The 26,738-nt window shown below is 38.8% G+C and overlaps 1 protein-coding gene across 1 annotated transcript; it reads left to right on the plus strand.

Annotated features, from left to right (window-relative positions):
• Positions 1-17,418: 17,418 nt before the first annotated feature.
• On the plus strand, positions 17,419-25,859 carry LOC108169413 (aluminum-activated malate transporter 2-like). The gene is made up of 6 exons (XM_029098842.2): positions 17,419-17,922; positions 23,566-23,706; positions 23,846-24,118; positions 24,221-24,327; positions 24,630-24,773; positions 24,883-25,859. Exons 1-6 carry the CDS (start codon positions 17,643-17,645, stop codon positions 25,393-25,395), a joined length of 1,458 nt encoding a protein of 485 aa, XP_028954675.1. The 5' UTR covers positions 17,419-17,642; the 3' UTR covers positions 25,396-25,859.
• The last annotated feature ends 879 nt before the right edge of the window (positions 25,860-26,738 follow it).

Here is a 26,738-nt window from a genome sequence, read left to right on the forward strand (position 1 = left end):
TGCCCTTATTCTTGAAGTTTGGGGCATTGGGAGTGAGGTTAGGGCGCTTTTGGGTTTTGTTTCCTCCCTTGGATGGGCCTTGACTCTGTTGACCTTGGTGGGATGGCTTATGGCCTCCCCTACCACGCCTCTTTTAGCGTTTTGGGCTTTGGTTTGTGCTATAGTGTGCTTCAAGCACAACAGTCACCCCAATAGCTCGAGCTTGATGATTCTTCATCAACAGCTGGTTCTTCTTTTCAGCCATAAGTAAAACAGAGATCAAATCCGGGAACTTAGTGAACTTCTGAGCTCTATATTGTTGCTGCAAGATAATATTAGTAGTAGAAAAGGTCGAATAGGTCTTCTCCAGGAGATCCTCTTCGGTCAAAGTTTCATTACAAAACTTAAGAAGTGATCGGATTCGACAAACTTCAGAATTATATTCCTTCACAGACTTAAAGTCTTGGAAGTGCAAATACTGCAAGTCATGTCTTGCTTCAGGCAAGAAGATGTTCTTTTGGTGATCAAAACGATTAGCCAAAGTGACCCATAGTGCTTGTGGATCCTCCTCAGCAAGGTATTCGTTTGCAAAGCGTCGTGGATATGTCTTCGGATGAAGATCATAGCGGTGGCTTTCTCAGCTTCGCCAACAGGTTGTCCATCTCATTTTCAATGGCGGGACGCAAATTCTTTGCAATGAGGTGGAGCTTCACATCTTGGACCCACTTGAGGTAGTTCCTTCCAGAGACCTCCAAAGCGGTGAAGTCGAGTTTGTTCAAATTCGACATGTTCCTCTCACAAAATAAAGGGCAAGATGTGATTAGTGCAATGGAGAAAGAAAAAAAAATCAATCCATTCATGTAGGAGTAGAACATTCATGTTCTAATAGACATGTATTGGTTAATATTCGCATGAAAAAAACTTCAAGTTTTCAAACAAGGCATGTTTATAGAAACTTCAGGTTTTTAAATAATTATGAACTTCTGGTTCATATGTTCCTGCAGACAAACGCAAATATATACAGAGAAATATGCAACAAGAAAATATGCACATAGAACTTTAGGTCTAAAATTATAATTGAATTAATTATTTGAACTTTGGGCCAAATTTAAAGTGTGGGTGAAAAAATATAAAATCCATTGGGCCTAAAAATAATTAGGCAATTAAACTCGGGACCCAAAATAAGGCCCAAGCCTACGAGTGAGGTGAGTGGTGTGAAATATGTAGTCTAGTCCCAAAAATTGGGCTTGAGTGGGCATGGGCTAATTAGGCTCGAATATTCATAGTGGGCTGCAGGCCTAATATAGTAAACCGGACCTAAAAGGATAGCCTAAATGGAGGCCGAATCATATGTGACGCGACACGGGGGAACACAGATATTACAGCAGGGTTGGGATCTAGTGCGGCACACATTGCCAAGACACCATGGCCATTCCGGCGGGTATTGGGTTAAGCCAAGTATTAGGCCACATCTGCGAGCCTGTTCTAGAAGAAAAAAAAAATCTTCTTTCTCAGCAAGACGAGAAAGCTAGCCAAATATTGGGCTTAGGGTTTCAACCAAGAACACCCCAACCAGAGCTGGGTGCAGTCACAGGGGACGAAAACTGGCGCCACCATTGTATGTAGCCGTGTTTTTGGAAGAAATTTCTTGGTGCAAGGTCATGGGTTCGACGGCGAGCAAGTTCCTAGGGATGGAGAAAGTACCTCGACATAGGGGAAAAAGGAAACCTAAGAAATTCAAACTCAAATTTCTTCAGGAATTTCAATTATATTGAATCAAAAATCACGACACCATGTCAGATTTAGGTAGAAAATTACAAGGTAAGGTTGTCGTCTCACTTCAGGTGATGCGGGTTTTCTGGGTTTGGATGCCATAGGAGTCGGTTTCCAAAGGAGCTTGATGATCCATGCTTGCTTAGGGTTATAGGTTCGAAGAACCCAGATGGCGATTTCATTGTTTTTTTCTTTTTTTTTTTCAATTCAATTCATAGCATATTCAATTTAATAATTTTAATGCATGTACATATATTTGATGCCAGTCATGGCAAATATCAAATTCACATAATTCAACCATTATGAATATAATGTATACACAATTTATGTAGAATCTAAAATTCGAAAAACGTAAAGTTGAGTCATGCATTATGGTGAATGTTCATGCTATCAGAGCTGCAAAAATATCAAGATAAAAACCGTTATTTTGAATGAACCAGATTGCGTGATGATATGGATAAACTGGTTTGATGCAGAAAAATCTTCAACGTCAAATTCCTAAGCGCAGCGGTAGGAGCATGTTGATAACGTGTTGTAGCCTATTTTATCTGACAAGGAGAAGGGGGCTGGCGGCAAGGGTAAAGAGAGAGGAAAGAAGTGTTTGTAGAATTGTAGGAGAATTGTGTATTGAGGATTTTTTATCCCCTCTATGTAGTGCATTTATTCAAAGTAGTAAAAAGAGAGAAGAAATCCTCCATCCCCAAGGAATACAAGTTCATATAGGAAAGAATAACTAGAATCAAATATAATATAAGATTTACACAATCACACTTAAACTAGGAAAGTTCACAACAACAAACAGATTTTTTGTGTTTTTCATAAGTAGGCTACTTTTTCAAATTGTTTTTTAGTTCACTTTTCAAAAATAGTTCTACCAAATAAGGACTATTGATTTGAGAGTCAAAAACTGTTTTTGCATTAAAAAGAAAATTAGATTTAAGGTGAAAAACAAGTCCTTAGCTTTCCTAATCCTTGGCACACCAGCAATTAAAGGAACCCCCACATTGTACAGAATCACATACGCACAAACAGATCCATAAACAGTAATAACCGAACCATCAAAATTAAGCTTTCTCAAATTAATGGCCGGAGGCCTTCATTTGATAACATCCGGTTTGGAAGAAAAAGGAAGATCGAAAATCCACAAGTAGAACCCAAATAATTGCTTCCAATGGACATGGCTTGCAAAGATGGATGCCCACACTATTAGGCCAAATTTGCCGGATGAGGACCCAATTATTTATTGCAGGATAGATCTCCCTAAAAAATAAAAATAAAATAAAAACCTTGCCCAAGTTGAGGGATGTTATAGCCTAAATTTAGCATGTAAATTAGACATCCACTAAAGCCAGCCACACTATGGACAAGGCGGCCAATTAAGAATAAGTCCAACGATAGCTCAATCCACCAGGGCAAAATAGGCAGGCAATTGGTGGGCTCTAGGAAGCCCGTTGGACTGCCCTGCAACAATTGTCGGGCCTTGAACCACTGGCGATAGATGACATCGGACCTGACATTAAGCAGAAGAAAGTTGACCCCACCTACGTGCATTGAAGTCATTCACAGAGTACGAATGTTGGAAAGTTGTGAAGCATACTCTAAAATACAAATTTGTGTAATACGTTGGATGCCCTAGCACGACACATTGGATGTCCAAGGTTGTAGACTACGAAGAATGATATTATTTTAATATCGTACAAGGTTGTAATGCTATGTTTTTGCTTAGGAGTTTGAAATATAGTACTAAAATTAGACAATCGTTTTATTTTTATGGAACAAACTTAAAAAGCATAAAAAAAAATATTTTTTTAATAGTAAAATGGGTGAACTTGCATAAATACAATTAATGTTCAGAGTGAATAGTAAGGGCAAATTTACTAGTCTACCCTTGCCATTTCCCTTTGCCGTCTTAAAACGACAGGATTTACACTAAGAGAAAATTGATTGTACACTAAGAGAAAGTTGATTGTACACTCGGAAACTATCAGGGAAACTCAAAAATAGATGAGAGGGAGTTTCATTATGAAGATTACACGAGACATAAAGGACTATTGCCACTGCATAAAAAATTGGTGTAATTGTTATAAAAGTGGTGATCCACATCAAGAAATATGCACCGTCTACAGCTTCTTGTCAACCAATAAAAGTTGAAGTTCTTGTCAACCAACAAATATTGAAGGTGTACAGCCTACTCTCACATCTCTTGGCCTTAACGGAGAAGATATATTTTTCCTATATAAAGGCCTATCAGCTCACATATATGTGAAGAGAATAGAGAAGAAAACATACAATATCTTGTTTCCATTGCTTTGTAATTCCAATTTGATAATGAGAGAGACTACTGCTACTGCCTTGAAGACATAAGACCATTGCACATATATCCTTAATTTCACAACAATAATCTACTTTTAACATTTAGCGATTTTGAAATAAAAATTCAACCAAAATTTGATTTTTGGAGGCAAACACAATACTTGTGCTCGCATACGGAGCCAATTTCTTGGAAAGAGACCTAATTGAGAACTTACTACGTATGAAGGGGTGGGTGAAATTGTCTTTCAATGGGACTAAGAGGAAGAGGAATAGCTTCAATAATATCCACCAAAACCCAATTAAGGATGAAGCTTAACCTCATCCTTCGTATTATTAGTAATAACATCATTAACGGTACGTCTTTCAAAACCCAATAAGAAGGATGCTACAAGTCAATCAAGAGCCCAACCCAAGTGAAGGCCCATAAATTAATACCATTTTCCGTTCTAAAAAATACACCGAGACCTCCTTTTATACAGATGATTAATTTGGATAAGACTATTCACTATATTACGAATATTAAAAAAGAAGAAATGAATGACAAATTCATATTTTGTCCAAGTTGACGGTTAGTCATGAAGGATAGTTGTCCCTTAATCCTACCATTTTTGTAGGAATTAGTAGGAATATCTTTGCTTCATGAGTAACCTTCAACTTGAACAAAGTAAAGAATTTGTTATCTATTTCTTTCTTCGAAATATCATCAATATAGTGAATAGTTTTACCTAAGTTAATCCTCCATATCAAACGAGACTTAAATATCTTTAAAAAGATGTCTATGCAATCATAAATATCTTTCAAAACAATGGAAATATGAGATTTCTTTTTAGCTAAGAAAAAACTGCAATACTCAAATACTTAGCACGAATTAATTTGCCCCGCCAATTAGAATCATCAGTAAGAATCTTTCACCCAACTTCGACCAAGTTTTATAAGGAGAATTTATTTAAACTATTCATGCTTTGTAGATTGATATTACTTATGAACTTGCACACTTTAAATCCTAGATAATACTAGAGAAACCAAATTTTTTAAATCAAATTTGTAAACTCGATGATGTGATTGTTAATGATTGAATTATTACTTAAGTTTTGATTAACGTGTTTGTTTACTATTAGCGACACATCATTTTATTTACAAATTTGGTTTAAAATTTTGGTTTCCCTTACATTACCTTTAAACCCTCTATCTTCTTGGTGGACTTCATTGAATTGTGATAATTAACTTGAGTCGCTAGTTACACACTTTTGGGTAGTTGCATGCTAGTTAATCACCTTTGACTAATTTATTGGCCGGCCGGTGAGTTTTATATTGTTCTATTAACTTGACATTGTTGACAATCTACATCTATATATCAAGAAAGAAGCTCAAAATCAACTTCAAGAAAAAAAGAATCTAAAAATACAAAATCTTAAAAAGGATAACAAACTCATTTATAATAATATGACGTCTCAATCTTGTTATGCAATATCACATGAAGATAAATTTGCATATGTAACATTGTTTATCAAAATGAAATACTTTGGTAATTGTAAACACCTTTCATGTAAAATATTATTCTTGAAAAAAAGTCATGTATGAGGACAAAATCAAAAGCTCTCATCCCCCCTCTATCAAGTGTATTATCAACAATGAATTTGCTATCGTTGCTCCTCAAAATAAAAAATGTATATCAACAATTAATGGTGAACACTCCATGATTACCTCCCCAAAGAACAGGTGTGCAACATTGAACCCGCACAAACAAAACAAATCTCTCCATTGGAATTCTTATTAGGGTTTGGAACAACAGATAAGATTATAGAATTATGGGCATAGGTATCATCTATAAATGGGTCACCATCGCAACACAATAAATAAATAGATCAGTCTGTTTCCGAGCAACTGAGTATCTCTGGTACTTGGAAAAACGACAGTCCCAAACAAACAAACAAAAGGTGGTGCAACAATTTGCATTGACTGTGAATCACTCACCCACAAGCAAATCACAAAAGAAAAATGCTAAAGTAGGTACGGCTACTCGTGTTTGCAGAGTGAAAACAAATATAATTGTGACATCTGTGGGGTTGGTATACTAGTTGTCCCTGCAAAGACAGCACAGTCACAGCGGGACGGTCGCGTTTCCATCTCATGGATGTGGATCGAGACGTGTTTATGTTGAAAATGCTAATCCTTTCCTACTGGCTCTTGCAAATATGTTCGTTTTAAATAAAGAATTTAATGTGTACGCGTAATGCTCTAATACTAGTACTACAATACTTATTTAATACGGATTATTATGTGTACAATTATTACAAATTTGGTACTTTCATTTACACACGTAGTACTACCTGTTAATTAGCTAATATATAGAAGAAAAAAAACTATATCTTTCTTCCTTATACAAAAGGATATTCAGAAAAAAAAAATTCATGTTTTGAATTTCATTAGCGAGTTCGATACTAATCTAATCTCTCAATCTCTTAGTGTAAATGTATTGTTATATACAACAACAACAACAACAAAGCCTTTTCCCACTAAGTGGGGTCGGCTATATGAATCCTAGAACGCCATTGCGCTCGGTTTTGTGTCATGTCCTCCGTTAGATCCAAGTACTCTAAGTCTTTTCTTAGAGTCTCTTCCAAAGTTTTCCTAGGTCTTCCTCTACCCCTTTGGCCCTGAACCTCTGTCCCGTAGTCACATCTTCGAACCGGAGCGTCAGTCGGCCTTCTTTGCACATGTCCAAATCATCGGAGCCGATTTTCTCTCATCTTTCCTACAATTTCGGCTACTCCTACTTTACCTCGGATATCCTCATTCCCAATCTTATCATTTCTCGTGTGCCCACACATCCCACGAAGCATCCTCATCTCCGCTACACCCATTTTGTGTACGTGTTGATGCTTCACCGCCCAACATTCTGTGCCATACAACATCGCTGGCCTTATTGCCGTCCTATAAAATTTTCCCTTGAGCTTCAGTGGCCTACGACGGTCACACAACACGCCGGATGCACTCTTACACTTCATCCATCCAGCTCGTATTCTATGGTTGAGATCTCCATCTAATTCTCCGTTCTCTTGCAAGATAGATCCTAGGTAGCGAAAACGGTCGCTTTTTGTGATCTTCGCTAGATTGCTCCGGTCATTAGTGTGGATAAGTATATAAATGGATAGAGATAGGAAAGCAAACACAAGATGTACGTGGTTCACCCAGATTGGCTACGTCCACGGAATAGAAGAGTTCTCATTAATTGTGAAGGGTTTACACAAGTACATAGGTTCAAGCTCTCCTTTAGTGAGTACAAGTGAATGATTTAGTACAAATGACATTAGGAAATATTGTGGGAGAATGATCTCGTAATCACGAAACTTCTAAGTATCGGAGTGTGGTGTCGTCTTGACTTGCCTTATCTGTCTCATAGGTAGATGTGGCATCTTCTCTGGAAGTACTCTTCCTCCATCCAGGGGTGGTATCTTTAACTGGTGGAGATGCACAAGGTAATGTATCAATTTCACTTGAAGCTTACTTGTAGTCTCAGGCTTGGTCAAGCGCGATACAAACCATGTAGTAGGAGTCCCCCAAGTCGCCGAGCTAGGGGGTCTGCTGAAAGAGGTGACAGACAAGGTAAGCAATCAGAGCTCCGACTGATTGTTCACCTTCTCCCCATCTTGCAGCAGCATGAAGGATAAAGAGAAGAAAAATGAGAAGAGATGATATGAGATACTTTTGCTTTTGAAGAAGTAACTTTCCACAGGCTTATTCTTGAACTGAGCTGGAGGGTTTTCTGGTTTCCTCCAGAGTATAAGGCCGACTGAAGAATTTGAGGGTCAAAACAAGTCCATCAAATCTAGAGTACGTTCCACCCTGCTGATATGGGATACTTTTGCTTTTGACAGAGTAATGGGTGTATCGGCACGTGTGCTGTTACGCTTGTCTCCACATGCTTCCTTGTATCCTTCGCACTTGCCCTATCTGTTCCTCAAGCAGATGCGGAATCTTCCCTGGAAACATAAGATGTTGAAGATGAGTACTCGAGAGCAATGCCAGGTAAGTAATCAGGTAAGGGGTTCCAGGCAGTCAGTTCCTGGCTGGAAGCTTGATCCAAGTGCTGACTGATTGCTCTCTTTCTCCTTGTCTTGCAGGTAAAAACAAGGCCAAAGGAAAAGACAGGGAAAAAGCATGATATGGGATACTCTTGCTTTTAACCCTGATGATATGAGATATTCTTGCTCTAGTATAGCTTGTTTGCAGAGGTATTATCGGGGGGAAAGAAAGCTGAATATTTCGAAAGGCTTCGTTGGGAGTGCCCTCTCAGATATGATGAAAGGTTGAGCATTTTTGCAGGTCTGCCTGTCCGTTGGGGATGGAGGTCGACATATATAGGAGTCTCCCTAACAACAAGTAGTAATGCTATTCCTTTACCCTGCTTGGTCATAGCACGGTAGTGGGAGCTGCCAGTTTCACATGTTTTAACTCTGTCAGAGCACTTTGAAAAAGTGGTCTGTGGTATCTGGCTCTCGAGATTCGGAGAACGATGCCTTTTCGATTTTTGAGAAAGCAATCATGCTGGGGGTCTGGCTCTCGAGATTCGTAGAGCAGTGTCTCTTCGATTTTTGAGGAAGTAATCATGTTGGGAGTCTGGCTCTCGAGATTCGGAGGGCGGTGCCTCTTCGATTTTGGAGCAAGCAATCCTGTTGGGAGTGTTGTCTCGAATGTGAGTAAAGGTTGGGCATGTTTGCTAGTCTACCTTGCCACGAAGCACAAAGGTTGACACACAGAGACTTTCCAATTATCCAGCAATGGTACTGTTCCTTTACCCTCTCTTCGCTTTTGAGAAAGTAGTCATGTTGGGAGTCTGGCTCTCGAGATTCGGAGGACGGTGCCTCTTCGATTTTGGAGCAAGCAATCTTGTTGGGAGTGTTTTCTCGAAAGTGAGTAAAGGTTGGGCATGTTTGCTAGTCTACCTTGCCACGAAGCACAGAGGTTGACACACAGGGACTTTCCAATTATCCAGCAGTGGTACTGTTCCTTTACCCTTGTGGGTAATAATATGGTAGCTAGACCTTCAAAATTTATGTGTCTAAACTTTGTTAGTGCTGTTTCTTTGCTATTCTTTTACCTTTCTTGGTCAGAGCGATGTAGTGGGAGCTGCAAGCTTCACGTGCTCAACTTTGGCAGAGAACTTTGGCAAAGTTATCTGTGGTACCCATGAGCTATTGTTGCGTGTGGGAAGTGGGTGATTGAACAGTAAGATTCATGTGCTTTCTACTTCACCAGAAGTCTTCGACAGAATGCCCATAATTTCTGCAAAGCTGAGTGTGCGTGTGACAGGTGCTGACAAGGCTAGAAAAGTAGGTGCCTCTTCGATTTCTGAGATCGGCCCTCGTGGTCTCTGAGCAGCCCAGCTTTTGAGAAAGCGAGCGCCTCTTCGATTGATTCGGAGAACGATGCCTCATCGATTTTTGAGAAAGCAATCATGCTGGGGGTCTGGCTCTCGAGGATTCGGGGAGCAGTGTCTCTTCGATTTTTGAGAAAGTAATCACGTTGGGAGTCTGGCTCTCGAGATTCGGAGGGCGGTGCCTCTTCGATTTTGGAGCAAGCAATCTTGTTGGAAGTGTTTTCTCGAATGTGAGTAAAGGTTGGGCATGTTTGCTAGTCTACCTTGCCACGAAGCACAGAGGTTGACACACAGGGACTTTCCAATTATCCAGCAATGGTACTGTTCCTTTACCCTCTCTTCGATTTTTAAGAAAGTAGTCATGTTGGGAGTCTGGCTCTCGAGATTCGGAGGACGGTGCCTCTTCGATTTTGGAGCAAGCAATCTTATTGGGAGTGTTTTCTCGAATGTGAGTAAAGGTTGGGCATGTTTGCTAGTCTACCTTGCCACGAAGCACAGAGGTTGACACACAGGGACTTTCCAATTATCCAGCAATAGTACTGTTCCTTTACCCTTGTGGGTAATAATATGGTAGCTAGACCTTCAAAATTTATGGGTCTAAACTTTGTTAGTGCTGTTTCTTTGCTATTCTTTTACCCTTCTTGGTCAGAGCGATGTAGTGGGAGCTGCAAGCTTCACGTGCTCAACTTTGGCAGAGAACTTTGGCAAAGTTATCTGTGGTACCCATGAGCTATTGTTGCGTGTGGAAAGTGGGTGATTGAACAGTAAGATTCATGTGTTTTCTACTTCCCCAGAAGTCTTCGACAGAATGCCCATAATTTCTGCAAAGCTGAGTGTGCGTGTGACGGGTGCTGACAAGGCTGGAAAAGTAGGTGCCTCTTCGATTTCTGAGATCGGCCCTCGTGGTCTCTGGGGAGCCCAGCTTTTGAGAAAGCGAGCGCCTCTTCGATTTCTGAGATCGGCCTTCGTGGTCTTTGAGAAGCCCAACTTTTGAGAAAGCAAACGCCTCTTCGATTTCTGAGATCAACCCTCGTGATCTCTAAGCAGCCCAGCTTTTGAGAAAGCAAACGCCTCTTCGATTTCTGAGCAGGCGCCTCTTCGATTTCCGAAGCTCCGTCGAGTGCAGATTTTTATAGAGGCTGACATTAAGTTCCAAAGCACACTTGAATCTCCACCAGTAGAAGCTTCATTCTTGCACTTCTAAGATCTTGATTTGTCCGACCTCTTCTCTCTTCAACACCTTTGAAAATGTCTGGCCCCTCCGACCGTCGTTTTGACTTGAACCTTGTTGAAGAGGCAGCCCCGCCTTCTCCAGACAACATATGGCGCCCATCCTTCGTCTCCCCTACTGGTCCTCTTACCGTTGGGGATTCCGTGATGAAGAATGATATGACCGCTGCGGTGGTGGCCAGGAACCTTCTCACTCCCAAAGATAACAGACTACTTTCCAAACGGTCTGATGAGTTAGCTGTTAAGGATTCGTTGGCTCTCAGTGTTCAGTGTGCAGGTTCTGTGTCTAATATGGCCCAACGCCTATTTGCTCGAACCCGCCAAGTTGAATCCTTGGCGGCTGAAGTGATGAGTCTCAAACAGGAGATTAGAGGGCTCAAGCATGAGAATAAACAGTTGCACCGGCTCGCACATGACTATGCTACAAACATGAAGAGGAAGCTTGACCAGATGAAGGAAACTGATGGTCAGGTTTTACTTGATCATCAGAGATTTGTGGGTTTGTTCCAAAGGCATTTATTGCCTTCGTCTTCTGGGGCTGTACCGCGTAATGAAGCTCCGAATGATCAACCTCTGATGCCTCCTCCTTCTAGGGTTCTGTCCAGTAATGAGGCTCCAAATGATCCCCCTCCGGTGCCTTCTCTTTCTGGGGCTCTACCGACTGCTGAGACTTCTCCTAAGCAACCTTTGTGAAGGCTCCGTCTTGTGTGTTTATTTTGACTCATGTATATGTACATATTTGTAGCTGATCGGGGATATCAATAAATAAGCTTTCCTTCATTTCAACGTATTGTGTTAAATACACCAAAGCCTTCTTCGCTAAGTTCTTTGAATTTTCTTTTGTTGAAGCTTGTATGTTGAAGCTTTCTGAGTGGAGCATGTAGGTTGGGGTAGTGTTCCCTTAATTTCCCGAGTGAGGAAAACTTCTCGATTGGAGACTTGGAAAATCCAAGTCACTGAGTGGGATCGGCTATATGAATCTTAGAACGCCATTGTGCTCGATCCTGTGTCATGTCCTCCGTTAGATCCAAGTACTCTAAGTCTTTTCTTAGAGTCTCTTCCAAAGTTTTCCTAGGTCTTCCTCTACCCCTTCGGCCCTGAACCTCTGTCCCATAGTCGCATCTTCTAATCGGAGCGTCAGTAGGCCTTCTTTGCACATGTCCAAACCACCGTAACCGATTTTCTCTCATCTTTCCTTCAATTTCGGCTACTCCTACTTTACCCCGGATATCCTCATTCCTAATCTTATCCTTTCTCGTGTGCCCACACATCCAACGAAGCATCCTCATCTCCGCTACACCCATTTTGTGTACGTGTTGATGTTTCACCGCCCAACATTCTGTGCCATACAGCATCGCCGGCCTTATTGCCGTCCTATAAAATTTTCCCTTGAGCTTCAATGGCATACGGCGGTCACACAACACACCGGATGCACTCTTCCACTTCATCCATCCAGCTTGTATTCTATGGTTGAGATCTCCATCTAATTCTCCGTTCTTTTGCAAGATAGATCCTAGGTAACGAAAACGGTCGCTTTTTGGTATTTCTTGATCTCCGATCCTCACCCCTAACTCGTTTTGGCCTCCATTTGCACTGAACTTGCACTCCATATATTCTGTCTTTGATCGGCTTAGGCGAAGACCTTTAGATTCCAACACTTCTCTCCAAAGGTTAAGCTTTGCATTTACCCCTTCCTGTGTTTCATCTATCAACACTATATCGTCTGCGAAAAGCATACACCAAGGAATATCATCTTGAATATGTCCTGTTAACTCATCCATTACCAACGCAAAAAGGTAAGGACTTAAGGATGAGCCTTGATGTAATCCTACAGTTATGGGGAAGCTTTCGGTTTGTCCTTCATGAGTTCTTACGGCAGTCTTTGCTCCTTCATACATATCCTTTATAGCTTGGATATATGCTACTCGTACTCCTTTCTTCTCTAAAATCCTCCAAAGAATGTCTCTTGGGACCCTATCATACGCTTTTTCCAAATCTATAAAGACCATGTGTAAATCCTTTTTCCCATCTCTATATCTTTCCATCAATCTTCGTAAGAGATAGATTGCCTCCATGGTTGAGCGCCCTGGCATGAACCCGAATTGGTTGTCCGAAACCCGTGTCTCTTGCCTCAATCTATGCTCAATGACTCTCTCCCAGAGCTTCATTGTATGACTCATTAGCTTAATACCCCTATAGTTCATGCAATTTTGTACGTCGCCCTTGTTCTTGTAGATAGGCACCAAAGTGCTCGTTCGCCACTCATTTGGCATCTTCTTCGTTTTCAAAATCCTATTGAAAAGGTCAGTGAGCCATGTTATACCTGTCTCTCCCAAAAGTTTCCACACTTCGATTGGTATATTGTCTGGGCCTATTGCTTTTTTATGCTTCATCTTCTTCAAAGCTACAACCACTTCTTCCTTCCGGATTCGACGATAAAAAGAGTAGTTTCTACACTCTTCTGAGTTACTCAACTCCCCTAAAGAATCGCTCATTTCATGTCCTTCATTGAAAAGATTATGAAAATAACCTCTCCATCTGTCTTTAACCGCGTTCTCTGTAGCAAGAACCTTTCCATCCTCATCCTTGATGCACCTCACTTGGTTTAGATCCCTTGTCTTCTTTTCCCTTGCTCTAGATAGTTTATAGATATCCAACTCTCCTTCTTTGGTATCTAGTCGTTTATACATATCGTCGTAGGCCGCTAACTTAGCTTCTCTGACAGCTTTTTTCGCCTCTTGCTTCGCTTTTCTATACTTTTCACCATTTTCATCGGTCCTCTCCTTGTATAAGGCTTTACAACATTCCTTCTTAGCCTTCACCTTTGTTTGTACCTCCTCATTCCACCACCAAGATTCCTTTTGGTGTGGGGCAAAGCCCTTGGACTCTCCTAATACCTCTTTTGCTACTTTTCGGATACAACTAGCCATGGAATCCCACATTTGGCTAGCTTCCCCCTCTCTATCCCACACACATTGGGTGATTACCTTCTCTTTGAAAATGACTTGTTTTTCTTCTTTTAGATTCCACCATCTAGTCCTTGGGCACTTCCAAGTCTTGTTCTTTTGTCTTACTCTTTTGATATGTACATCCATCACCAACAAGCGATGTTGATTAGCCACGCTCTCTCCTGGTATAACTTTGCAATCCTTACAAGTTATACGATCCCCTTTCCTCATTAGAAGAAAATCTATTTGTGTTTTTGACGACCCACTCTTGTAGGTGATCACATGTTCTTCTCTCTTCTTAAAGAAGGTGTTGGCTAAGAAGAGATCATATGCCATTGCAAAATCCAAGATAGCTTCCCCATCCTCGTTTCTCTCCCCAAAACCATGGCCACCATGAAAACCTCCATAGTTGCCTGTCTCCCTGCCCACGTGTCCATTTAAATCTCCTCCTATAAATAACTTCTCCGTCTGAGCAATTCCTTGCACCAAGTCTCCAAGATCTTCCCAAAATTTCTCCTTCGAACTCGTATCCAACCCTACTTGAGGTGCGTACGCACTAATCACATTGATAAGTTCTTGTCCTATTACAATCTTGATTGCCATGATTCTATCTCCTACCCTCTTGACATCTACAACATCTTGTACCAAGGTCTTGTCCACGATGATGCCAACACCGTTTCTCGTTCTATTTGTGCCCGAATACCAAAGTTTAAACCCTGAGTTTTCTAGATCCTTTGCCTTACTACCAACCCACTTAGTTTCTTGTAGGCACATAATATTTATCCTTCTCCTCACCATAACTTCCACTATTTCCATAGATTTTCCCGTTAAGGTTCCTATATTCCACGTTCCTAAACGCATTTTGCTCTCTTGAACATCTACCCTTCTGTCCTAGCTTCTTCACCCTCCCCCGTCTAATAGGATCAAAGTACTTCTTTTGTGTGTCCCGGGTAAAATTGATAGGAGCATATGCTCCCAAACAACTTTGAGTGGAGTCGTTCGAAAAGAAGTTTCTATGGCCCCCTTGCTCATTTAACACTGCATCCGGGTGCCGATGGAGATGCAGCGACCCTTGCTCACTTATCACTGTGCTCAGGCCACACAGCGCGCCACTTACGGGTGACGCCCTAGCTTTAGCGCGATTTTGTTCTGGATTCATTTTCATAAGGATTCGACGTGATCATGGAGTGCCGGCTGTCGACTACCTGACGCCCTCCCCCTCCTCCTTTATCCGGGCTTGGGACCGGCCATGTAAGACATAGGCGGAGTTTGTAAATGTATTGTTATATAAAAAAAAAAAAAAAAAAAAAATTAAACATCATTTTGGAGCACTTCTATTGACCACTTTACTCATCATCTCTTTAATTAATAGATGTGAACTTCACCGATTGATATCACTAGAGATGCGGCCAATAAAGGTGATTTGAATAGCAACACTTAATAATTACGCGCTAAATTATTTTAATGCCGATGAAAATAGCATGCTAACAATTTTCAATTTGGGTAATTTTTTTAAGGGAAAATTAGGTTAACATCCTTCTTTTTGTTACTCCATTGATTAAAATCCTATTCATTTTCAATTTTTGATCAAGGTCCTTGGGTATTAATAACATCATTAATTATTTGAATAATAAAATATTTTTATTTTTAAATATATTCCTTTAATGTTAAAAATGTTACAATTAGTATATTTATATTTATGGCTAAATTTTTTCATCATATAATTTTATTTTTAGTTTGTACCTATTTTTAATTTGCAAATATTTTTTAATTTGTACCAATTTTCTTTTCATTTTTAATTTGTACCCATATATTAGTTCCTTTTTGTGCCCATATTTTTTAAAGTTTTATTTGTGTTTGTACCCATGTATATACTGTCAAGTGACATTGTATATTTAATCAATAATAGAAAAATTACATATGGTATATTTATGTTTTATGCCTAAACTTTGTATTATATATTTATATTTTTAGTTTGTACCCACTTTTAATTTGTAACATTTTTTTTTTAAATTTGTAGTATTTTCTTTTTATTTTATTTTGTACCCATGTACTAATTTCTTTTAGCGACTATATTTTTAAAAATTCATTTGTATTCATAAATTTTAATCTTTTATTTGTACCCTAATTTATTTCTAATGTACCCATTCTTCTTTATTAATGTACCACTTTGTTATATGTGAAATGTACCAATTTTTTTGTAAAATGTACCAATTTTTTTAACACTATGGATACATTCTTTTGCCATTTATTATTTCTTATTTTTACATATTTTTTATCCATTTATTCAATCAAAATGTTTGATTTTTTTTATTGTAACCGTTTCTAATAGTATTATAATGAGGGATTTTAAATTTATAGGATTATAAATCTCATAAAATATCAAATAATTAATGTCAAAACTATAAAAATATAAATATTAATAGTAATATAATGAGGTGTACAAAGTCAAGGGACCTTGATCAAACTTTGAATAATATTAAGGTTTTAATCAAAGAATGTTAAGGATTAGGGACCGCATCCAAAATATATTAGGTTAACATCCTTCTTTTTGTTACTCCATTGATTAAAATCCTATTCATTTTCAATTTTTGATCAAGGTCCTTGGGTATTAATAACATCATTAATTATTTGAATAATAAAATATTTTTATTTTTAAATATATTCCTTTAATGTTAAAAATGTTACAATTAGTATATTTATATTTATGGCTAAATTTTTTCATCATATAATTTTATTTTTAGTTTGTACCTATTTTTAATTTGCAAATATTTTTTAATTTGTACCAATTTTCTTTTCATTTTTAATTTGTACCCATATATTAGTTCCTTTTTGTGCCCATATTTTTTAAAGTTTTATTTGTGCTTGTACCCATGTATATACTGTCACGTGACATTGTATATTTAATCAATAATAGACAAATTACATATGGTATATTTATGTTTTATGCCTAAACTTTGTATCATATATTTATATTTTTAGTTTGTACCCACTTTTAATTTGTAACATTTTTTTTTAAATTTGTAGTATTTTCTTTTTATTTTATTTTGTACCCATGTACTAATTTCTTTTAGCGACTATATTTTTAAAAATTCATTTGTATTCATAAATTTTAATCTTTTATTTGTACCCTAATTTATTTCTAATGTACCCATTCTTCTTTATTAATGTACCACTTTGTTATATGTGAAATGTACCAATTTTTTGTAAAATGTACCAATTTTTTTAACACTATGGATACATTCTTTTGCCATTTATTATTTCTTATTTTTACATATTTTTTATCCATTTATTCAATCAAAATGTTTGAATTTTTTTATTGTAACCGTTTCTAATAGTATTATAATGAGGGATTTTAAATTTATAGGATTATAAATCTCATAAAATATCAAATAATTAATGTCAAAACTATAAAACTATAAATATTAATAGTAATATAATGAGGTGTACAAAGTCAAGGGACCTTGATCAAACTTTGAATAATATTAGGTTTTAATCAAAGAATGTTAAGGATTAGGGACCGCATCCAAAATATCCCTTATTTTAAAGAAAGAAATTTGAAGAATAATAAAGTATTGCTAAATAGGAAGGATATATAAAAAGAAAGTAAAATGAAAGGGTAGCTAACATTCTCTTTAAGCATATTAATTACTCTCACGTTTTTGCTAGCAATTTCTTACTTAAATTATTGTAAGATAGTAAAAATACTTATTTAGAATGATATTTATAACCATAGATGTGAATTAACCCAATTAGCTACTCTAGATATCTTTGTTAAAGTGGTTTAAAATATTTGTATTGTGTAAAAAGAAAAAATGTAGTTGTAATTATTTATAAACCGTAGTTTTACTAAGACGCACTAGATCTCTGTTTCAAGGTAGCTTCGTCATCACTTTCTACGTATCTTATTTCACTATATATGAACAACTATCTACTTCTTTCCAAAGATCAAGAACATCAGTCGATCTCTCTCAGAAAAGTGTGTGCTTCATCCTCATAGGCACACACAAAAAATAAAAATGGCATCTCCAGCAGTTCGTGATCAGGACAACCACAACGATGCAGAAAATAGTTCGATAGGTTATTGTGGCAAGGTGATGAACAAGGTGGTGGAATTTCCAAGGAAATTAAAGAAGCTTGGACAAGATGATCCCAGAAGGATTGTTCATTCCCTTAAAGTTGGATTAGCAGTTCTTTTGGTGTCATTGCTCTATTACTTCCAGCCTTTCTATAATGGTCTTGGTGACACTGCCATGTGGGCTATTCTAACTGTGGTGGTTGTCTTCGAATTTTCAGTAGGTACGTTTCATGTTTCTGTTAAATTTCCTATGTACTTACCGAAATCACATTGTGAAAAATTCCGTTCCGGTAGTAATTTTTGTAAAGATGTATTAGGTGGTTCAGATTTAGACAAGTGTACGTAGATTAGGTTGCTAGGTAGTTAAAGTTTGTTAACTTACTTAGTGACTAAGATAGCCTTGTCTATATATATATGTAGATATTGTAACACAAATCATTCATTCAATACATAACAAGATACAATTCATTTCTCTCTCTAAGATTGATATTCTCTCAAATCTCTCTTTCTCTCTCAAGAATACATATGACAATCAAGAACTTCTTTGTATTTTGACATGGTATCCTCACTGGTGATGACGACTTCTCGATCCTGATCTGTGTTTCTTTTTGCTTCCGCATTCCTGATCGCTTTGCTCTGGTGTGCATTTCTGCTCTTGATTTTCCTCTCTTTATAGCTTTGTGAGGTTGTGTATCTGCGCAGTTGCTTTCTTGCCGTTTCTGTCTCATTGTGCACGCCAAGTGTTTGATTAATTGCTTCTTCCACGATTTGTTTGCATTGATATCGTCTTCCAAGATATCTCCACAATTGCATTCCTTGTGAGTTGTTTGTCCGATTCGTCTCTCTGACTCCATAGATTTGTGATCGTTTTCTCCTGAATTCTCAAATTCTTGCAAATATGGTGACTGCTGCACAATTACAGATTGTACAGTCTCCAATCACGACTCTCATTTCGAATGTCTCTAATTCTGTAACTGTGAAGCTTGATGATACAAATTATCTGGTATGGAATTATCAGATTCGATTGCTTCTTGAAAGTCATAGTATTTTTGACTTTGTTGCTGGATCTCGTCCTTGTCCTCCTCGGTTTATAGATGATTTGGATGTTGAAGGTGTGGAAACTGAGGAATTTCAGATTTGGAAAATGCATGATCGTGCTCTCATGCAATTGATCATTGCTACCCTATCTTCTATAGCCATGTCTTGTATCATTGGATGTCTTACTTCTCATGACATGTGGACTACTTTGAAGGATCAGTTCTCCACCGTCACGAAAGCAAGTATTTTTCAGTTGAAAACTGAATTGCAGAATATCAAGAAAGGCTCTAATTCTGTCTCTCAATATCTTCAAAGGATCAAGGATGTCCGTGATCATCTCTCTGCTGCCGGAGTACTCTTTGAAGATGATGACATTGTCATCTTGGCACTTAAGGGCTTGCCTGCTGAGTATAATACTTTTCGAACAGTTATAAGGGGGAGAGACAATGTTATTTCACTCAAAGATTTCAGGTCTCAGCTATTAGCCGAGGAAGCTGTGGTTGAAAATACTTCTGTGAGTGATTCTTTTGTGTCTGCAATGATGGCAAATGATACCAAAGGCAAAGGAAAGGCTCTGATGTTGGGCGAAGGGTCTCCTCAAACTCAATCAAAGCCATATAGTCCTACTAGTTCAATCAATGCTGGTTCTTATATTGGTGGTTCTTCTAATCACAATGGAGGGTACAGTTTTAACTACAGAGGCAGAGGAAGAGGTAGAAACTACTATAATTCCACTCCTCGGTTTCAATCGGGGTTTTCCAATTCCAGTGCTGGAATACTTGGTCCAGGGAAGCCACATGTCTCTACATGTCCTGACCATGGTTATGATATTCCAACCTGCCAAATCTGTAACAAACGAGGTCATGTTGCTGTTGATTGCTTCCAGCGACATTATTCTTCTCCTAATCCACCTTCTAGGCCTCAGTGTCAAATTTGTTGGAAATTTGGCCATACTGCCTTACAGTGCTATCATCGCAATGATTTCTCACATCAAGGACGGGCTCCTTCTTCTACTCTATCTGCTATGCATACCACTTACCAACCATCAGCACCTTCAGACCATTTTTGGGTGGCTGATACAGGAGCAACATCTCACATGACTTCTGATTTGGCAAATCTGAATTTTGCTACTCCCTTCTCTGGTACAGATACCGTAACCACAGCCAGTGGTTCAGGTTTGAACATATCTCATATTGGCTCTAGTACACTCCGAACACCTCAATATGCATTTGAATTACACAAAATTCTGCATGTTCCTCATATATCTCAACATTTATTATCCATTTATAGACTTTGTAAGGATAACAAATGTCGATTTATATGTGATGAGTTTTATTACTGGATCCAGGACAAGGTCACAGGGAGAATTCTTCTCCAGGGGCTGTGTAGAGCTGGCTTATATCCCATTCCCTTCTCTCTTCCTCAACATCTCATCAATAAAGTTCATCAACCTTCTGCATACAATACCACACATTCCGGTTTTCTTGGTCAACAAGTCAAAATAACGTTGTGGCACCACAGGCTCGGCCATCCTTCCAACATTGTGACTTCTACAATGTTAAAACAATCCAATATCTCTGTGCCTGTTTCTCATGTGTCTTCTGTTTGTAAATCATGTTTAGAGGGCAAATTTTCTAAACTTCCTTTTGTTTTTCCTGCACATAAAACTGTAACTCCCTTAGAGGTGATACATAGTGATGTTTGGGGACCTTCTTCCACTGTTTCGGTTGAAGGTTACAAATACTATGTTACATTTGTGGATGAATGTACCAGGTTTACCTGGATCTTTCCAATGATTAATAAAAGTGAAGTGTTCCATATCTTTGCTCAGTTTTATCAGTTTTTGAAAACTCAATTTTCTGCCCCTCTCAAAGTTTTTCAAAGTGATGGAGGGGGTGAGTACTCTAGTCATCAATTTCAACATTTCTTACTTACCAAGGGTATAGTTCATAACAAATCATGCCCTTACACCCCTGAGCAGAATGGTCTTGCCGAGAGAAAGCATCGCCATATTTTAGAAACTGCCATCACTCTTCTCCAAAATGCTTCCATGCCCTCTAAGTATTGGTTTCATGCATGTGCTGCTTCTGTGTACCTTATTAATCGCATGCCATGTCAAACCTTGCACATGTTTTCACCCTATAAATGTCTTTTTGGTCAACCTCCTCAAATTTCCCATCTTAAAATCTTTGGCTGTGCATGCTATCCTCTTTTAAAACCATATAATACCACTAAGTTGCAACCCAAAACATCTCAATGTGTATTTCTTGGTTATGCAGGCCAATACAAAGGTTATTTGTGTCTTAATCTTCTTACCAATAAAATCCTGGTTTCTAGGCATGTGTTGTTTGATGAATTTGATTTTCCATTTTCCATTTCTCAGTCCTCATCTCCTCAGTCTCCTAACATTTTCTCACAGTCACAGGTGCCTGTTCCTATCCCTCGGTCCTTACCACCCTTAGTCACCTCTCAAAACCTAGTCATACCTCCTCAACCATCTTCTTCCCTTGCTCCTTCCCCTCCAACCTCAGAATCCTTGCAAACCCTTCCCTCTCCTACCATTGAGCCAGCTTCTCCGAGGTCTACACAGTCTCAAATACCTATTGATCCGGATTTTCAAATCGAACAATTCCCTGTTGTTCTTCCCCTTCCCTCAGTGAGTTTGCACCCCATGCAAACTCGGTCCAAAAGTGGAATCTCAAAGAGAAAAGTGTTCACCGCAACTGTTCAGTCCTCTACACAAGGTAGTGAACCTACTTCCTACAAATCTGCGAGTAAATGTCCTGAGTGGCAAGCAGCTATGCAAGAAGAGATAGATGCTCTTCATGCTCAAAACACTTGGAGTTTAGTTCCTCTTCCCTCTGGGAAGAATTTGGTTGGTTGCAAGTGGGTGTATCGGATCAAAACACATTCTGATGGTTCTATAGCTCGGTATAAAGCCAGGTTGGTTGCCAAAGGCTATAATCAGGAGGAAGGTATTGATTATACTGAGACTTTCAGCCCTGTTGTTAAACCAACAACTGTGCGGTTGATCCTGGCTTTGGCAGCTCAATTCAATTGGTCCTTGCGTCAATTAGATGTCAAGAATGCATTTCTGCATGGTGAGTTACATGAGGAAGTGTATATGACTCAACCTCCTGGATTTCAGAGTGTTGCTTCTCCTTCTCAGTATGTGTGCAAGCTCAATAAGTCCTTGTATGGCCTGAAGCAAGCTCCCCGGGCTTGGAATGAACGATTTACAAGTTATTTACCTGGTTTGGGTTTTCAGTCCTCCTTTGCAGATCCTTCTTTATTTGTTAAACATAATGGTGCTGGTACGGTTGTGTTGTTACTCTATGTAGATGATATTATTCTTACAGGCAGTTCATCTACACTGATTGATGATGTTATTGTGGAATTAACAAAGGAGTTTGATATGAAGGATTTGGGTCAGTTGAATTACTTTCTGGGGTTGCAGGTTTCATATCAATCTGGTGGCCTGTTTGTCTCTTAATCCAAATACATCAAAGATCTATTAAGCAAAGTTGATTTGCAAGATTCTAAGTCCTGTCCTACTCCTTGCTTACCATACCACAGACTTCTTAAAGATGATGGTGATCCTTATCACAGTCCAGAGCAATATAGGAGTATTGTTGGGGCCTTGCAGTATGTGACTTTTACAAGGCCAGACATTGCCTTTTCTATCAATCAATGCTGTCAGTTTATGCATTCTCCCATGACTTCTCATGTTATTGCAGTTAAGCGTATTCTTCGTTACCTTCGTGGCACACTGGACTATGGTCTACATTTCAAACCTGGACAATTACATCTGCAAGCATACAGTGATGCAGATTGGGCTGGTGATCCCAATGATCGCAGATCCACTTCAGGGCATGTCGTATACTTTGGTTCCAGTCCCATATCTTGGGCTTCTAAGAAACAACACACTGTCTCCAGATCTTCGACTGAGGCCGAATATAGAGCACTAGCTATTGCAGCTGCAGAATTGGCCTGGATTCGTCAGTTGTTATGTGATCTCCATGTTTCTGTTTTCACTGCACCAGTGATATACTGTGACAATATTTCGGCAATTGCTTTATCTTCTAATCCAGTTTTTCATTCTCGGGTGAAGCACATTGAGATAGATTACCATTTTGTCCGGGAAAGGGTGATTCGAGGTGATTTGAATGTTTGCCATGTGTCTTCAAAAGAACAGTTTGCAGATATTCTTACTAAGGGCCTTGCTGCTCCTTTGTTTCAGTCTCATTGTTCCAATCTCATGCTTAGTTCGATCAAGCATGAGATTGCGGGGGGATGTAAAGATGTATTAGGTGGTTCAGATTTAGACAAGTGTACGTAGATTAGGTTGCTAGGTAGTTAAAGTTTGTTAACTTACTTAGTGACTAAGATAGCCTTGTCTATATATATATGTAGATATTGTAACACAAATCATTCATTCAATACATAACAAGATACAATTCATTTCTCTCTCTAAGATTGATATTCTCTCAAATCTCTCTTTCTCTCTCAAGAATACATATGACAATCAAGAACTTCTTTGTATTTTGACAATTTTCACACTCCTGGTTTCTCATTGTACACCCCTTCACTTGTTCGTGATGGGTGATTCTCATTTGATTTGTTCAATCCTAAGGAGAATGCGGAAATCACTTCTCATTTTGTTTTAAGTTGTCTGGGAATTTCTTTTGTTGTTTGTGAGTTTAATTCATAATTCCAATTAAGAAAATGCTAATCTTTAGTGCAACTTTTTCTTATTCGAGCTATATTCTGATACATCTAATCATTAGGTAACTTTCTAATCGCATCATCCTTAATCTATAATGCAGGAGCAACACTGGGAAGAGGTTTAAACAGGATCCTGGCGACATTCCTAGCAGGCGCTCTAGGATTTGGTGTTCATCACCTGGCAAATCTTTCAGGAGATATAGCTCATCCAATACTCATCGGCATCTTCGTCTTTCTACTAGGTAAAATTAATACACTTGATCTCATAAACATACTTAATTATTCATTTTCCATGTACTAATAGGGGATTCTTCAATCAGTTATAATGTACAATAATGAGCAAGGAATTTACGGAATGTTACATTGTATGTATATATGCAGCTGCATCAGTGACATTTATACGCTTCTTTCCGCGGATGAAGGCGAGATATGACTATGGACTCCTCATTTTTATCTTGACATTCTGTTTGATATCGGTATCGGGGTACCGAGATGAGGAGATACTGGAAATGGCTCACAAGAGGGCGTCCACAATCCTCATAGGTGCCTTTATAGCTGTGTTTGTGTGCGTTTTCATTTGCCCGGTATGGGCTGGCGAAGATCTGCACAACTCAGTAGCCAAGAACATTGAAAAGCTCGGGAGCTTCTTGGAAGGTTTGTTATTTAAAAATCAGTATTTCATTGCTGGAATTTAGGTGGCATATCAATGTGACCGGGAAAACTCACAAGGTCGGAAAAAAAATGAAAAAATTGTAGGTTTTGGGGATGAATACTTCAAAGTAGTTGGCAGTGGAGAGTCTAATATGGCACATTTGCAAGGATATTTTAGTGTTCTCAATTCAAAACAGAGTGAAGAAACTCAGGTCAGTCTCTTTGATAAATGATCTTTGTTACATATTAGATACGTTATCTTGTGAGATTGTGAATCTAGATTGCACATTCAGAAGTGGCTCTATGCAATCAATGGTTCTAATTCAATTAGGTAACTATATTTTGTAGGCCACACATGATGTGGCAATTGATAGTTGGATTAATTCTTTAAATCATTAAAGAAAGCATCCAACTATCAATCATCACATCATGCGGTCTATAAATAATGTCCAAGAACATGGTCTACCTAACATTTTCGGTTTAATAATGCTGACTATACCTTCTTGTTTTGCAGGCCAATTTTGCAAGGTGGGAGCCTAGACATGGAAGGTTTAGGTACCGTCATCCTTGGAGATACTATCTCAAGATCGGAAACCTCACCCGGCAATGCGCCTACCGCATTGATACCCTCAGTGGTTACCTCAACTCTGAAGTCCAGGTATATATTGTACCACATCAAATTTTCATATTAATGTGCACGATAAATATATATAAATGCAAAGTAATCAACTTGTTTCATAAAATTAATTGTTTAAATTCTTTTACAGACACTATTAAACATTCAAAACAACCAAGTTCAAGAGCTGTGCATGAAGATGAGTTCAGAATCAGGCAAAGCACTGAAAGAGCTAGCATGGGCCCTAAAAACAATGACTGAGCCATGCTCTGCTGCCAGCTCCCACATCACAAAATCAAGAGCTGCGGCCAATAACCTCAAATCCATGCTTAGGACTAATGCAGCGGCGGTGGCGGGAGTTGGTGGAGATCAAGTTCGTCTCCTAGACATCGTGCCAGCTGTGACTGTTGCTTCGCTGCTAAGCGAAATTGTTGCTTACGCTGAACCAATTGAGAAGTCTATTCAGAAACTGGCCTCCCTTCAACATGTGCAGTTCAAGAGTGCAGAACGAAAAAAACCAACAGCATTGACGTCATGTAAAACTTCTTCCAGCAATGTGGGACCGCATCATGTCATCACCATGGATCGACTAGCATCTCTACAAGTTCAAGAATCAAACAAGGAAATCGGAAGCAAGTTTCAAAGAATTAGGAGCGCCGTTTGATAATTGGATCAACCCCACTTTAATTTCTTTCTCCTTATGGAAGAGAGAGAGAGCCATGTTGGTGTTTTTGTCAAAGCTCTTGCGGCTTCTTGTCATTGGCTCATTCTGCCCTTCATCTGCCTGTAAGTCTGATTATGAACTCTTCGCCGCCTTCTCGGACCCCTAGCTGATCATTACCTGGGCATGCTGGCCATGTCTAGATGCGCGTAAATGTCACTCAAACTGGTGGTGATCTGCGCCACAGTAACTTCTCCGACATCTGAAAAACGATGGAGCCTCTAGTGCAGTGTAGTAACTTTCCTATGTTTCGGTATGTTTGGATATTAACGATGGAAGTTTTTTTATGCTTTTTTCTATTTATATATACAACAATATTATACATTTAAATGGTGTATGGGCTAAGCGATGCAGTGTATATTTATATATAAAATGATATTTTATATCCTAGTTGAACCCTTTCGAAACACAGTTGGCTTATGTATGAATGTGTTGGAATGTATGATTGAACGAATATACTGTGAAGCTGTTCGTTTATTTGTATAGTCTTGTTGACATATTGTTTAGGCCCAAAATTACATAATCGGCCCGAACAATCGAGGCCGTTAAGTGAGTGAAGTTTTAACTGTAAGATGACCTAGTCGGGATAATTTTTAAGGAATAATATTGTGATTTTTTGGTCATGATAATAGCCCTTAATAATATATTAAATTCTCATGTTTTGCACGGATGAGAATGGAAGTATAGTTGGAAATGGACATGGTCTCTTTTGAGAGTCTTTGAAGTGACGGCTTTAGATGCGATTTTCAAGGGCCTGCACACAACCTGATTATTCATGGTCTAGAGTCTGAAGAGACCATCGCAACTTACCCACCTAGTTGAAAGTGGTGATGGACTTTCAACAGCTAACATTTAGTTGTTGATAACGGTGAATAGAAAACCAAAGTAGGTTAGGTTGCTTGATGGATGTTGTCACATGGATCTGAAAGTCTTGGACAATGGACCACGTGGAACAATGGGATAAAGGTGAAGTCAAAATGGTGATGTGCTTGAAAGATGATTCTACACGTGGCCTTGTCTTGGTAAATGGCGATTATATTTCATCATTTAATTATTATTTGATAAGTGGTCTTCGGCGGAAGGTTACTATGCATGCGTGGATAAAGGTTCTGATGGTGGAATATCCTTGGCATCAGGTTGCAAGATGATAGCAAGTTTTGATAAGACGTAAGATTAGCAACAAATAAGGACTCAAAGTCACAGTGCAATTGAAATTGGTTTTCGCGACTTGGGTACGCAAGGCCCTATAAATACAAGGCGATGTGCAACATTGAGCAGCCCACAAA

The sequence above is a fragment of the Malus domestica genome, chromosome 11 (assembly GCF_042453785.1).
Source record: "Malus domestica chromosome 11, GDT2T_hap1".
Classification (NCBI taxonomy): Eukaryota; Viridiplantae; Streptophyta; class Magnoliopsida; order Rosales; family Rosaceae; genus Malus; species Malus domestica.